At 30.0% G+C, this 17,045-nt stretch overlaps 1 protein-coding gene across 7 annotated transcripts in view; it reads right to left on the reverse strand.

Annotated features, from left to right (window-relative positions):
- Positions 1 to 17,045, reverse strand: part of LOC126738206 (ankyrin repeat and fibronectin type-III domain-containing protein 1) — a 495,291-nt gene that overhangs the window by 114,788 nt on the left and 363,458 nt on the right. Inside the window, exons 1-2 of one of the 7 annotated variants that reach the window (XM_050443461.1) lie at positions 8,266 to 8,456; positions 1,023 to 1,706 (exon numbers count right to left, since the gene is read on the reverse strand). The exons of 3 other annotated variants lie outside the window; for them this stretch is intronic. In XM_050443461.1, the coding sequence (XP_050299418.1) occupies positions 1,023 to 1,596 (574 nt within the window). In that variant the 5' untranslated portion in view covers positions 1,597 to 1,706; positions 8,266 to 8,456. Of the gene's footprint in view, positions 1 to 1,022; positions 1,718 to 8,206; positions 8,457 to 17,045 lie in introns of those variants that run through there. 3 more of the 7 variants (XM_050443446.1, XM_050443438.1, XM_050443455.1) reach the window with 3 other exon arrangements.

Here is a 17,045-nt window from a genome sequence, read left to right on the forward strand (position 1 = left end):
TTTCACGTTTGGTTAATTTGCTTATATTTCATATACTAACAGTAGGTAATAAAGTGTAGTTACTATAATAAAACTATAATAATTCTTTAATTTTACATTTTATCATCATTTTTCATTAAAAATTGCTTATGTAACCACTATTCATTTGTACCATATCCTTTGTAAAAAAATGCGTTTGCTCTGATTCTGCAATAAAAAATGGTTGTTTCAATTTAAAAAACATATTGATGACGTCATATCTTTTTTTATATCACCCTGTATATTTATTTTCCACGTAGAAAAACCCTAACCTCAATATTAAAATCGATGGGTTCGGGCATTTTCTTCAGAAACAGTTCATTTCATTTTTATTGAATTTATCCGCTACTTTATGGATGCACTGTATGGACTAAAACGTATTGTGCGTCGCCAGTACGCCATTTTTTTCTAGTATTTTTTTTTAATATTTAAAATAGAGACAATTGAGGAACCCTCAGTGATTCGTAGCCCCTGGCCACGCCTAAGGTGCTTTTTAGTACAATTTAAAAAATAAATGTTCGACTACTAAGGAGTAAAGAATGGTGATATAGCTTTAGATAATTTAAAATATGTGCCAACATATCTTACGAACTACTAACGAACTACCGAACTCTTATACCAGACCTCCTATTTTTATTATTATCATCTTTTTTTTTTTAAATTTAAATGAAGACAGTTGAGAAATCCTTTAGTGATTCATACGTAGCCTCTTGCCCCGCATAATGTTCTTCTACTCAAGTAAGATGAGTATAAATATATAACATCCTAACCTATAAATAATTAATTCCGTGACCCAGAGTCTGTACACTCCGCATATAAAAGTAATATTCTTCACAGAAAAACTTTCTTAAAACTGTGAACCATGCAGCAGTCGTTGAGACAATCGGTTCTTATACGGAATTTAAATACCTTAAGCCCATAAGTTAAAAATAAATCAAACGGAGACAAATCGGTCAAGCGGGCGGTCTTAAAAATAAACAGTTATAATAAATACAGGTACCTACTTTTATCGTCATCCTCGGACAAGGACAGATTCCTTTGAAGGTTCTTCCGTTTGGCAGAGATCGACAACCGAAGAGCTCCTCGTTGAAAACCGTTATTCCGATAGTCAAAATTAAAATCACTAAACTTGCCGTGTTGTGGACACTTTTCACTATGGTTACGTCTCAAGGGCTTTTTCTCGTAAGGGATTTGTAACAGTTGGGCCGCTTTTGGGGCCACAACTTCTGGCGGAGTGGAAATTTTTATCAGATGTCCGTCCAAAAGGTCTCGTTGGCATTTCGAAAATTTTTCAGCTCGTTTGAATGCTCTTATGCTAGGCTTATCTGCTACTGGAGTCTTTAAAATGGTCTCCACAGGAGCATTTATACTACAATAGTCTTCTATATAAAAGTCCTTTAGACTAGACATGGAGTTGGTTTTCTGTATTAAACCTTTAGAATTGTTGTTGAGTAATTTAGCACTGATAAACCTCAGTGAGGCCCTAACACTTTTCGATCTTTTAAGGTTCTCGGATTTGCGCCTCTGAGTAACAATGTCCGCCATAATAGTTTTTCTCACACTCTTTACTTTTCCCATTTACGTTATTTTTAGTAATAAACTATAAAACAATACCGCACTTTATCGAAAGTTCATGTGTGTATTATTCATTAACCGCTACTACTCGGTTTATCATCCTCAGATAACGCCTATATAGTGCAAACAGTGAATTTAATTATGTAGTTTTGTTTGGTTTGGTACGGCTGGATAAATTTTTTGTTATGGTTGCCTTGAAAAAATCTGGAGTGCGGCTGGTGTAATTTAGGGACACGCCAAGGCTTTGATAAATAATTTTAATTAAGTTTATTAGGTCAATTGCAATTTTTTTAAATTATATTATATAGAGTGTATCATAGTTTTTGTGATATGGTGGTTAAGGTTATTGCTACTATATACTCTTATCCGTCATTTGTTGCATAAAAAATATTAAAAAAATTCTGATTTTTTCAAAGGTTTTTTCATTGTACAGGGTCTTTCCACATATATTGACCCCCCCTCCTACAGGGGTAATGCGAAAAGTAAAAAAAACATTTAATACAAAACTTTTGGGGTTTTACTTTAAATTTTTGAATCCGATGTCAACATTTTTTTTTTCGTTTAGAAACGTCAAATTTTGACAGATGATCAGTTTTTTCTTATGGAACACCTCGTACATGACTTCATAGTTGAAAAGAGCCGAATTTTCTGATTTCAAATATATATAGTTTAACTATGTTTTATTAAACCGTTTCGGAAATATCGGGCTCCAAACTTTAAAAAAATTATATATTGAAGATCTTGGTAGGCGCTGCATTGTTATTGTTTGACATTTATTAAAAAACGAAGCATTCAGATGACATTGTCATTTCTTGTTTGTTGACCCATAAATGTTAAAAAATGCCGCACAGTGATGAAGAAAAATGTGACATCGTCCGTATATTTTATAAAAATAATAATAACGCAAATGCCGCCAGAGAGGAATATCGTCGAACCTTTCCTTTACGTGCCATTCCGGCAAAAAATACGTTTAAAAATATAGAACGAGCATTTTGCATCAGGAAAACTCTACGAAGAAAACGTCAAACAGTTCTTGTCGATCCAGAAGAAGAATTACATATTTTGCTATATTTCGAAGGTAGGTAAGTTTTTACTAATTTTTGAATACATTTAGATCTACGCTATCATGTTCGGGCCTTTGTCTCCCTCAAATTGCCCATCAAAAATGTTGAATTTCTTTTTAGAACACCCAGATCATTCCATAGAAGATGCCAGAATTTACTTTGATCGATCGGCCAAAAAAATTTATTCAACTTTAAAAAAGTATAAATATTTTGCTTGTCGAATATTACCTGTTCAAACTTTAAGTGTAGAGCAAAGAAATAAACGGGTGGAATTTTGTCAAGAGATGCTAGTGCTAAAAGAAGAAGATAATAACTTTTTTAAAAAAATGTTGTGGACCGACGAGTGCACCTTTACAACCGCGGGCATTTACAATCAAAAAAATGTTCGCTTTTGGTCAAGAACAAACCCCCGAATAACAAGGGAAATTAAGTTTCAAGGGCGGCAATCTCTACATGTATCCTATCATAGGACCTATTTTTTATAACGGCAACTTGACGGGAGAGAGATACCTAGAGATGCTTACTTATCAAATTGAAGCTACACTTGAAGATCTACCCATAAGGCAATACGAGCAAAGAGTTTGGCATCAAGATGGTGCCCCACCGCATAATGTGTTACCTGTTTTAAGATTTTTAAATGAAAGATATAACCTGTGGATTGGACGAACTGGGCCAATTTGTTGGCCACCAAACAGTCCAGACCTGACACCTCTTGATTCATTTCTGTGGGGTTACCTGCAAAATAAAGTTTACGAAAAGAGAACTGAAAATGTTGAGGAGCTCCGCAGAAAAAATTATTATAGTTTAAAATTATTAAAATTATTATTAAAAATTATTATAAAAAATTATTTAAATTATTATTATCGCGATAGATGATATCAATCAAAATCATAGACAATTTATAAGGAATACAATACACAAAATTGAGCAGGATTATATAAACTGTATTGATAATGGTGGTGGTCATATAGAGCAATTATAGTTATAATTATGTCTAAATTAAAGTTTAACAATTGTTAAAGTAATGTATCCTTGTCAACAAAAAGATGCTAAGTATCACCTTAGTAATAATAAATCTTCTGTTTTTATTGTTTCTACTCAATTCATTTATCTTAAAAAAAACGCCAAACAATAACAATGCAGCGCTTACCAAGATCTTCAATATATTATTTTTTTAAAGTTTGGAGCCCGATATTTCCGAAACGGTTTAATAAAACATAGTTAAACTATAAATATTTGAAATCAGAAAATTCGGCTCTTTTTAACTATGAAGTCATATACAGGATGTTCCATAAGAAAAAACTGATCATCTGTCAAAATTTGACGTTTCTAAACGAAAAAAAAATTTTGACATCGGATTCAAAAATTTAAAGTAAAACCCCAAAAGTTTTCTAATAAATTTTTTTTTAACTTTTCGCCTTACTCCTGTAGGGGGGGGTCAATATATGGGGAAAGACCCTGTACTTATTCAGCCAAATTTTAACTTTTCCGTATGCAAATGAGATTTTTTGTTTAAATGTTGATATATTTCAGAGAGTTAAATCATCATTTTTTTCAAATGGAATTTTTGATTTTTTAATTGTTTTTTTTTAATATACTTAATTATTTTGCATTAATTTTTCCACTTTTTGCAAAATTCCAGGGATTTGAAATAATTATCGAAGTTTTTTTTTTTAAATATTGTATATGACAGAAAGTATAACCATTTTTATCAAAAATTTAATTTCTTCTTTTTTTCAAAATTTGTATATTTCTAACATTCCAGGGATTTGAAATCGCTTTCAAAGAGTAAATGTTTTAATATATGCCAGAGAGTTTAACCATTTTTTTTTAAATTAAATTTTTGGTTTATAACTATTTTTTTTTCAAAATTTAGAATATTTTCTGGTCCATTGTGTTAAAGCTTAAATCCATGCATTTGAAATAATTTTCTAAAGATTTTTTTAAAAGTTATGTGGCAGAAAGTTTAACAATTTTTTTCGAAAATTAAACTTTTATTTACAAAACTAAAACTTTTACAATTTTATTTATACTTTTAATTTTATTAAACTTTTAAATTTTATAATGTTTTTTTTCAGGCTGTTTTAATTTTTGCCCAATTCTAGGCATTTAAAATGTGTTTAAAATCGTTTTTCCAGAACGTTTTATCAAAGAGCGCGAATACATAAGATAACTATCAAAAATCCTTGAAAAAACATCAATTTATTGTATTGTTTTATTATTCAGGTTTATTTAATTGCTTACAATTCTAAGAATCTAAAACTTTAGTATGCTGCGGAAAGAAGATAAAAAATTTATTTAATTAAAAAAAAATAAAAAACAAAAATTTAATTTATGAGGAAATGGTTAAACTCTGTGACACTAGTCATCGTTTTTGATAAAATTCTTTGAACACACAAAGAGTTTTACCAAAATTTGTCTCTCAAAAATCTCATAGACAGTTAACGATTTTTTCAAAATGAAATCTTTGTTTTTTTAACTAGTTTTTTTTCAAAATTCAAAATGATTTTGTTCTTAAACTATTAAAGTTTTAGTTTTTTTAGAATAACAGGAACTTAAAAAGTTGTTTTCAAACAGTTGCGTGAAAGGTTTCTTGAAAAAGTTATTTTATATTTCCAGGCAGTTTTTGCAGAAGCTGCAGAATTTTATCAAAAACGATGACTAGTGTCACAGAGTTTAACCATTTCCTCATAAATTAAATTTTTGTTTTTTATTTTTTTTTAATTAAATAAATTTTTTATCTTCTTTCCGCAGCATACTAAAGTTTTAGATTCTTAGAATTGTAAGCAATTAAATAAACCTGAATAATAAAACAATACAATAAATTGATGTTTTTTCAAGGATTTTTGATAGTTATCTTATGTATTCGCGCTCTTTGATAAAACGTTCTGGAAAAACGATTTTACGTTTCCAAAAAGTTTTATCAGAGACGGCGTTTTATGCCAAAAAGTTTGCATTTTTGTTTATTAATTAAGGTCATTTTGGTTATTTTATAATAAAGTTATCGTTTTTTTTCAAAATAAAAAATAGTTTTCAATTTTCTAATCCTACGCACTTAGAGTAAATAAATTATATACCAGAAAGTTCAACCAAATTTCATAAAAATTACTTTTTTGTATTTAAATTAAATGATTTTAACTCCAGGCTCTTAAAATCATTTTAAGATAGTTGCTTCATGAACCGAAATAACTTGAAAAATATCTAGGCAATTAATGTTTTTTTCCAAACTTTTTGAAAAACTTACCTGATTTCTTTCAGATAGTTGAAAACATTTTCAAAGAGCTTTATTAAAATCGTCGATGAGTGGCAAAAATTTTGACAATTTTTTTTAATATTGAATTATTGTTAATAACTATCTTTATTTTTAAATAAAAAAAAACTTTTTTTTCAGATTGTTTTTTTTAGGAAGTTTGGTTTTGTTTTTTTGTTTTTCTGTTAAGAAAAGATTTTATTTAGTGCTTGTGTGTGCTATGTGTTTTTATTTAAGATTAAGCAAAAAATATTACCGTCCTATATCTGTGATAAATGAGATCACATATAAATGAGAACACAATATTTTACAAATATTTATAGTTATCAAACTAGAAATCGAAATGATTTTATCTTAACAGATAGATGCTATTCTATCCAAATGATGAATTCTATACTTTATAAAGGGTTAAGCGAATTTAATAAGTTACCAAATAGTATTAAGGAATATTATAATATGAGAGACTTCAAAAGGTTTTTAAGAGGATATATATAGCTTAAGTATTTATGTATGTGGTTTAACGTTGCATTTTAGTCTTTCGCTGTTTGTTTTTATTCTTTTTTATTCTCTTTTACTCATTTCACTTATTTTTATTTTTTATATTTATTAGTTTTATTAAAATATTGTAAGCATGTTTTTATAAAATTGTATTTGTATGTAGCAATTTGCTAAATAAATAAATATTATTATTTTTTCCAAAATTCTAGCCACTTGAAATGGTTTTCAAATTAGGTACTTCATAAAACTGAATATCTTTAAAAAAACTGCCAATAATTGCATGCCTGGTTTTTGGAAAAAGCTATATTGGTTTTCTAGGCATTTCAAGTCGTTTTCAAAGAGTTTTTTTTTATTTTTTAACTAAAATATTTTTCTTTCTTCTTTTTTGTAGATTGCTAAAGTTTTCATTTATTCAGAATACGAGGCACGTAAAATTGTTTTCAAATAGCTTCTTCAAAAGCCTGAATAAATTTTTTTTAAATTGAAGGAATTGAGGTTGTTTCCAGGTTGTTTTAAAAAAAGTAGTTTTATTTTTGCAAGCAGCTGAAATCGTTTTCAGGGTTTTATTTTAAAATATATTGTCTTAGAAAGTTTTAATTTTCTTTCAAAAATTAGGTTTTAATTTTTTTATTTTATTAGAATAATTGTTTATTCTATAAACACTTTAAAAAAATTTAATATTTCTAGAATTCCAGATATACTTGATATCTTTTTCAAAGAGTTTTTTCACATTTAATTTTTTTTAATAGCCTTTTTTTAAAGTGATGCACTTTTCCAGGTTTTCTGAATCAGTTATTTCGTTTTCAGGTATTTTTTTAAAAGACAGTTTTTTGGTAGAATTTTTTTTTATTAATTTTTTTGCCAACATTTAGAAGGATTCTTTTGGTTCAGGCTTTTCCAAATAGTTTTGTAATAAAGCTGAATAAAATATTATAAGAAAATTGATGTTATTTTATTATTCCAGAAAATTAAAATTGTTTTCAGAGTCTTTTTTTTTATAAGCTTGAGAGATACTTTGGTAGTTTAACATTTCAAACATGGATATTTTCAACTTTTTTAGTCAGTTAATTGGATGATGACTTTTAATTTTGATCATTTTGTTACAAAATTATAAATTTTGTGTTAATATTGAATGTAATAATTGAATTCTTTTATCACACTCTCGGTATCGTTTTCAAAAAGAATTCCTTAGACATAAAAAATATTTATGTATTCTTAGGTGAGTAAAGGTTTCTACTTAATTTCTGGCTTTTTTTTAAATTCAGGCAACTAATATTTTTGCTGTAAAAAAGTATTTGGCTAATTCTGAAATAATTTAACTTTTCCAAATTTTAAAACAATCATTTAAATCCTAAAATAACCTTTTCAAAAATATAAATGATAAATTTAAACATACTTAAATATTATAATTTTTGCTTTTACAACACGTCTCTTAATATAAAAGAGCCTTTATTAAAACCTTGCAATTTCAAGAAATTTTTATGGATTTAGAAGTTCTGCTCAGGGGCATTTAAATGTGAATTTATGATTCTTTTCTAAGCTTTATTAGCCATATAATAAAATTTTTACAATTTTGGTCCTTCGAACCGGATTTATAGCAGAAAATGGCAATTAAGTTAAAAGTCTAGTAATAGCAATAATCAATAACGATTATCTTGTTAAGTATCGCATTAAAAAAAAGATATTAAACTGGTTATACATTTTGGTCCTCAGTCAGAAATTTGCACTAAATATTTTACTAAATTTGGTCCTTTGGACCGGCTATACGATAGCTTATTCAATGTTTGTAATTATTATTTACCATGCACCAACCACAAAATCACACGAAACCGATCCGAACCAAACAAAAATACACTTGACATTTTGGTCCTTCGAACCGCACACAATATATATTCGCACAAACAAAAGTCCGTTTCTAGGTTAGAAATTCAAAACTTTTAACGAACTATTTACCGAATGAGGATTTCTTCGGCATCGCATCAAGTTTAATAATAAGCACCATGGTATGTCGGCGGCGGGCACAGCTGTCCGTCTATGGCCCCTACTACAGAGGTGGTAGCGTAAAAATTCTTTTATTTCGCCGCTAACAGGGTCGGAGCGGTAGAAATGTTTTGGTTTAGGAGTGGGATATGTACGATGTTGTGTCGTGGTTACTGGCGTGAATTATTTAATTTTTTTTTTTGGTTGGTTATTGCATGATGAGTAACGTAAAGCGATAAGTCGTTTCCGCCTCATTATCAAATTTATAGCTTTAAATGGGAGAAAAAGTGTAAACAGGGTGTCACTGAAATGGTGTAAAAAAATTCGGGGGGTGATAGTACTCCTAAAAATTTTAAAAAAAGTTCCTATAACTATAGGGTGGAAAATGCATATTAAGGGAGTTAGGGGCACTGAAAGGGTAAATTTAAAAAACGGTTTTTTGAAATTGTAGGCTTAAAAAACGAGATAAAATTTCGAAAAAAAATCCTCTGCCATAAATTTTAACCCAAAATTAAATGGTGATACTGAAAAATAATTTGGAAAATCGGAAAGGGTAGTTTTTGCAAGGGTAGGGGGTTAATTCGTGAATAACTTTTTTTAGGTTATTTTCTTCGCAACGTGGGTTCATTTTTTAAAAACTACATACTTTTTCCTACAAAAAAGGTACTCTTGTTGCACATCGCCCAGAATGATGGTTTTCGAGAAAATTGAAGGCAAAAAGTTTGCTCTGATGGGCTGCTAACTGGTTAAACAACATAAACTTATGAAAGTTATGGGGTTTCAAAAGTAAACAAGTAGTTATTAAATAATTAATTGAAAAATCTAAATTTCATGATTTTTAAAACATCGTATTGCTTTAAAAAAACGAAATAAACCAATTACCAAAATTCCTTATTAAATGCATACTTATTTGATTCATTAGCCTAGTTTACACCGCGAGTACCAAATATTCAATACGCGGACCCAATCCCCTATTCTCAAACTCAACGTGCGCGAGTTGACAAGTTTACACGTAAATTATTCCAAATTGTGACTTAATAGGTTTGAGAATATGTAGAGGTTTAAGTCCGCGTACTGAATATTTGGGGCCACTTGAAAACTTTGGTTTACTCAGTGCCGATTAATACTGAAGAGCAACTACGTCAACGCATTATCGACTGTTCCAATCAAATTCGTACAACCCCAGGGATATTCCACAGGGTACGCAGATCATGGAGAAGAAGAGCAGATGTCTGCATTGAAATGAATGGTGGTCACTTTGAACATTTACTATGAATGAATTAAGAAATGCATTATTTTAATAAGGAATTTTGGTAATTGGTTTATTTCGTTTTTTAAAGCAATAAGATGTTTTAAAAATCATAAAATTTAGATTTTTCAATTAATTATTTAATAAATACGTGTTTACTTTTGAAACCCCATAACTTTCATAGGTTTATGTTGTTTAACCAGTTAGCAACCCATCAGAGCAAACTTTTTGCCTTCAATTTTCTCGAAAACCATCGTTCTGGGCGATGTGCAACAAGAGTACCTTTTTTGTAGGAAAAAGTATGTAGTTTTTAAAAAATGAACCCACGTTGCGAAAAAAATAACCTAAAAAAAGTTATTCACGAATTAACCCCCTACCCTTGCAAAAACTACCCTTTCCGATTTTCCAAATTATTTTTCAGTATCACCATTTGATTTTGGGTCAAAATTTATGGCAGAGGATTTTTTATCGAAATTTTATCTCGTTTTTTAAGCCTACAATTTCAAAAAACCGTTTTTTAAATTTACCCTTTCAGTGCCCCTAACTCCCTTAATATGCATTTTCCGCCCTATAGTTATAGGAACTTTTTTTAAAATTTTTAGGAGTACTATCACCCCCCGAATTTTTTTACACCATTTCAATGACACCCTGTATAGTAGTTGACATTATATATATTTAGCCGTCTTGATAAAGTTGCCAGTAAGACATCAATTTTTACACCGTATATTTCTGTCAACGATTTATTAATTCGATGCTTCAGCAATTAAAGACTAATTAAAACTATAAAATTTTAAAAAATTACATGAATCATATTTGTTATTCAAAATAAAAAAAAAATTTATATACAAAAAAATATTTTTGACTAAATGATTCAATTTTTCACAAGGATATTCGGCATAAAGTTTAGGTAAAAGTCGGCAATTATTAACAAAGTCTGTTATGGTTATTTTTTGCAAAGATTATCCTTTGTCTGAGAGTCAATAGAATAAATTGAATTATTCAAAATTAATATTGTTATTTTATCTAATAAAATCACGAATAAAAAATCTTCTATCTAAATCAACAATTCATTCTGGCTAAGTAAAGATAACACACATATAATTTAAAAGATGGATAGGAAGAAATGAAGGCTCTAGTTGATTTTAGGTATTTACGATTTTTAACATTTTTGAATATGAAATAGTAAGCTAATCTTCTTTGAACTATTTTAAGCAAAAATAATTGAAGGATGAACAATATTTTTAATTAAAAAAAAAATACAAGACACTGTCTACCTACGTTCGATATTAACTCTTAGTTAGGAAGAAAGGCATTTTTATGACTAAATGGTGATGAGAGTGCACTACGAACTGGGCGGCCTGGGTTCGGATTTCAGCTATGTCAGTTTAGTTCTTTAGTTTACTGCGATTAAGCATTTTGTAGTTTTGGAAAAATTGATTAATTTTAATTAAATCACCCTTCAAAAGTGGCTAAAAAGAGGAAATTGTTTATATAATATTCAAAAAACTATTTTTGGGAAATAGAAGCTCACTTTATTTATTTATTTTCCCATAATTTCCATTAACAGGAAACAAACGAAACAAATAATCATTATTGATTTTTCCAAAATAAACCTGTCACTTTCATTTTTAACAGGTTATGTTGAACCGTTTTATTTTTCTACTCCTATTTTCACTAACGCTCCATTGATATTTCATTAATTTCAATAATTATATTAATAATTTCAGTCAACTTCTTTTATTCATATTTCTTTAAATTCACACTGTCAATGACACATTACTACTGTAACGCATCACTCTCTTGGTTTAATTATTCATGCTTTCTGTTGACGGTCCGTCACTCTTCTAATTGGTCTTAATTAATGTTTTCTCTGATTGGCTGACATTGACAGCTCAAGCGAGAGGTAGGGTCGTTACTGATTTAGTCGGTACTGCATCCATTTTTCGAGGACTTGTTCCCGTGTCGCAGGTAGAAGCGCACGTAAAAGGCCAGTTTTTTATTTCCGAAGTTTGTGAAGCAGGAAGTGGCCAATATGGTTTATAATTTATAGTCCTTAAACTTGTTCCTTTATGGAACCGTTTATTTCATAATTCTGGTGCAGGATGCCCAAGATTTTAATGGATAAATAATGAAACTTAGCAAGGTGAGTGTGTCACATTTTGAACGCCATTCATTTTTATCGACAGTGAATACAATGGCAACCGTTGTTTTAAGGTTTTACTTTTCCGTTTTCCTCTTTATTTTTCTTCAATTGTTGATGACTGCAAGCTTTTGATTTCCCCGAGAAATTGCTGAAAGTGGTGGAACTGGAGTCAGAGCTAGAGTTAGTATTAGAGATCCCCAGTCCGGATAGCTGAGCTACAAATGGCATACCTTCACAGCCTCGATTTTGAAGGCTAGCCATTCATTTCTTGGAGGAATATACAGGCCAGTTTATTTCATTTATTTAAATATTACTAACCATAGAATTGTCTCACTTATTTAAATTTTTATTAATCTATCTTTAATTTAAATTTATTGTTGACTGTTTTTTGTTTTAAATGTGGAGAACCCAAGTAAAAGATTGTAAAAAATGTAAATTAAACACATCTTTTAAAAACCTAAATTTTAAACCTAACTATTTTAACAAATTGAGCTGGGAACATTGGCTTGCTAAGGTTTCTGATTTCATGAAAACTACTATTATAAAAAATAAAGTTTGCCCTCAAAAACAAATTTCACCACTATTAATCAATAAACCTTTAGATACTAGACCATATATACTTGTAAAGTTGTTTGATGTGCCCATTACAGTTTTGCTTGATTCTGGAGCTACCTCTTCAGTTTTAGGCTCTAAGGGTTTAGGTATTTTAAATAAATTGAGACTAGAAATTAACAAGACAGAGCTTAAAACTGTTTGTACTGCTGATGGTAAAAGGCAGGTGGTAAAAGGAACTGTTGATTTACCTGTCTATATTAATAATCATTGCGACATTGTGAATGTTTCAGTTGTACCTTCTCTGTCCCAAGCATTTATTTTTGGTTGTGATTTTGCCCAACAGTTTGGAATTTTAGTAGACTTTCATGATAGCTCTTGGCATATTAGAAGTGATTTTTGTGGTCAAGACATCAGCTTGATGTCTTGGAGAATTTCCCTTTGGATTTTACAGGTGGTTGTCCTGATTTGTTTTCATTGGAAGAGCTTTCTGAGGTACAGCGAACTGTTGTTGATCAAGTTGTCTCATCTTTTCATGAAATTAGTAGCCATTATAAGCTCGGCCGAACTAATCTCATTACCTGTATGATTGACACAGGTGATTCACCTTCATTTAAGAGAAGATCATATGTTATGTCCCCATATATGTCCAAGATTTTAAATGCAGAGCTGGATGAAATGTTAAAACTGGGTGTTGTGGAACCTTCTAAAAGTTCTTGGTAGGAGGAAATGAGGTTTTGTTTTGATGATAGTCCTCTTAATGAAATTACAAAATCTGATAGTTATCGACTGCCCAATATAGATAGAATTTTAACCTCGCTTCGAAATGCCAAATATATTACATCAATAGATCTCAGGAAAGCATTCCTCTTGATGAGTCCTCTAAGGAAAAAACAGCGTTTGCGGTGATTGGTAGGGGTCTTTTCCAGTTTGTTACTATGCCCTTTGGACTTAAGAATGCTGCTCAAACTCAACAGCATCTTGTGGATGCTATTTTTGGTCCTCAATATGAACCAGGTGGAGGAAACAAAAATGGGAGTATTTTTACATATCTTGATGATATTCTTGCCATTAGCAGTGATTTTGAGTCTCATATTAATCTTTTATGTGAAATTAAGCAAAAATTGCAAGAGGCTGGACTTACAGTCTTACTCCAATAAAGTGCATTAAAAACACATATAAATAGTTTATTAACGGTAATATAACTTGTATTGAAAGCATACACTGGTGTTAATAAATATTTATCATGTAAATATGTTTTGAGGACGTCACTGGTAGTTCCTTGTGTCGGTAGCATCAATAATGAGATCGATTGGCGTTACCATTTTTCTTTAAAACAGATTATCTAGATTCATTTAACGTTGAATATCGACTTCATTAAAGAGTATCTTATCATAGTTTATTTAAAAAATATTGATATTTTGTTGATGAGGAAGAGTAGTATTGTTTTGTGTCTGTCAAATTAGGTAACAAATTTTTATTATATCGTAAAGTGTTTTTTTTGCATTTTCTACATAAGCATTAGGCATCAATGCATCAGAGATGTTGCAAGCAAACCGCCCATAGTTCCAGGGTATGCTACTTCTAGCCTTTTAACGTTCCAAGAAGGTACTGTAACAAAAATTATCGATGTTTTGATCTTTTAAGAGCTTTCCCATTGAATTAAGTAATGTGTAATGATGAATGATTGATTTTTCATATTTTTTGACTTGGATTATTGTAATGATTTCTGGGTTCATTTTCGCTAGATTGGGTATGAGTAGACTTTAATTTAGACATGATTATTCCGACTGATGACAGCTTCTGTCTGTACATTGGTATTGATTGACGTTGATGGATGATGAACTTTCTTTCTGGTGTGGGAAAGCGAAATGCGAAAAGCGAAAACATTAAAAAACTGTCAGGTTAAAATATCGGTTAAAATCTGGGATTAAATTTTATCTTCCCCTAATGAAGTGGCTTTTACTAGTATGCTATGTCTAATTTATATAGAATTTTTTTCTTTAGTATTTGATCGACCAAGTTTTGAGGTATTATGAGAGCATAATATTTTTGGAAAATTCCCTTTGAGAGATTTAATCTTCGTGTAGGTAAATTTGATGTTCGACTTCATTACGCTTCAATTCTCAGGTAATTAAAAATCCTGTTAATTAAGGAATTTTTTTTACTTTTGAATTTTCTTATGTTATGTTGAATCACATTCAATCATCTCCTACGATGCCTCTTTTCCTTGCAAATTCGTCATGAGGATTGTTAAATCGAACATGAGATAGCCCATCCTAAAGTAAGGCGAGAGTTGGTAAAGTATGTAAATATTGTTTAATTATTAATTCAGAATTCTTTCCTGGCAATCCATACACAAGTTAAGTAGCCAAGAAAAGAACAAAAATCTCAATCGTTGAATAATTAAAATAATCTCATAATATAATTCATAAAGAGTAAGACTTTGTTTAGATTCATAAGATGTAATTACTTTTATTTTAAATTAAAAATAAAGTGTCGTACATTCATTTCTTTTTAAAGTAAATGAATAAAGTAATTTGTAAGCTTTCCGCAATTGCGATAAGGAATTAAAAGTTATTACTTATAATTTCAATCAATATTACCTTAATATAGAATACTATATAATAATAATAGAGAAATCCTTCCTAAAGTTCTTTTAATTTTAGTTCTGTTAAGGATGCTTGTTAATCATTAGAGAACCCGATCCTGACATAGCTTTGTTGCATATTATTCATTTACCTTAGTGGGAAGCTAATTCTTAAGGGATTCATTGAAATAGTCAAAAGCAATGTTAAAAGTTCTAATAGTAGTTATAGAGATTTTTTCTAGATTTTATAAAATCCACTTAAATAAAGTAATTTCTTTTAATTAAAAACTACCTCGTCGTAGTTTCCTGTTATCTCTGAAAATAATTAGCACTAAAACATCCCCCCGAGCTCGACTCTAAAATAATAGAAAACTCGAAGTAAACTATGGAAGTTTGAAGTGAAACTATAACTGGCTCTGCTTTGTTGCTTATAGTTAGTTGTTAAATGATGTCCAAGAGTCCTACTTTAACATTTAATTTTTCTATCAGATTTTACTAGCAATTTCTGTACTAAAAATAAAGGTAATCTTAATCAAACAACTCTGTATAAATATTCACATATACAGTTTTTTTTGCCTTGTGTACTCTCTTTTTTGCAAACTCCCCGACGAGAACTTTCATCAATTATGGAAATTCGAACGTTACCGTAATTTATTATACAAAGTTAATTCCGCTCTCGTAGAGTTTGCTTCTTCCCCTCTCGTTGTCTATTTGCAAAACGTTCGGTTCTTTGAATAAAAGTCAAACGGTCAGCGGTAAGGTTTACCTTATTAAGTAACATTTCTTATTCCTCCATTTGTTCTATAAATTAACCGGATAATAAGATTATCAGACTCAGTATGTGTCTCCAAACATAACAGTGTATCCGGAATTTATTCCAAGGGTTTATAGCTCACAGATCCGAGAACAGAGCTTCGGAGTGAATTTACATAATTGATTAAGGAGGGGGGAGCACAGTAGGGAATTGGATCATGCTGTCTGGTTATTCTCGTTAATATTCGGGGACAATGCTTAAATAAGTGTTTTTTTTTTGGAGACACAAATGTTCTAAGAGCAGATTCTTTAAGTTTAAAAAATATACTGCAAGTATTTACACAAGAAGTAAGGCCACTGAAAACAGTTAAATGTAATGTTGTTTGAATGTAATTTAACAAAGTAGACAAGAAAAATATAATTTCGAGATGTTTCAAAGAGTAAAAAAAAGTACAATGCTCATAAAATATAGGTATAATAATAATAATAATAATATTGATAGTAGTAAAAATAAGAATGTAATATAAACATATTCGGAACAAATGCTTCTCTCTCCTCTCATTCATAACAAAATCAATGAAAAACTAAAATGTGACTATCAGTTTGTTATCCCCTTTGCTCTTCTGTTTGGCCCTAGACGCTTTAAGCTTTCTACTAAGCGTCAAAAACACATAATAGACCTGCAATAACAAGAAACAGAAAATACACGTTCTGTACAGGCAACACCTGCACATCTCGCAACAATGGCTACGTATTTCATCGCTAGAGGGCGTAACTAAAAATTGATTAATAAAAATATTTTTTTTTCTTGAAAACATATATTAACCTATACTTTTGATAGCACTGCTAGAAAAGCTAAAAAATTTTCTATCATTTTGATTTAAGGCCCATTATCCTACGAACGATAGTATGGGTGAAAGAAGTTCTTGAAAGTACAGGGTGCGGCATAATAAGGGATGGCAACGATATATCGATGTTTTGAAAACATCGATACATCGATATTTAGAGTCGACGATGTATCGATATATCGTTCAAAAACTTAACCATCGATGGCATACTAATTTTTGCCGATTCATAACTATTATACATATATGTATATTATATACCTACTTTATTTGAAATTCCTATTAACTTAAATAAAACTCTCTAATAGAATATAGGGTAGGGGTTTATTTGTATATGATATACAGTTCCAAAATAAAATAAATGAACTTATGCAACCCTTAATTTCATAAGGAATTCAACGTAATCTGGGTTGCCTAATCAATAGACGTATTTTGAGCTAAAATCATATTCTTTTAGGGGGTTTACCGAATTACCGTGTATTGTTTTTCGGACAATTTGTTGTCGTCTCTCAATTGTATAATATTACT

This window comes from Anthonomus grandis, chromosome 1 (genome assembly GCF_022605725.1).
Source record: "Anthonomus grandis grandis chromosome 1, icAntGran1.3, whole genome shotgun sequence".
NCBI classification, from domain to species: domain Eukaryota; kingdom Metazoa; phylum Arthropoda; class Insecta; order Coleoptera; family Curculionidae; genus Anthonomus; species Anthonomus grandis.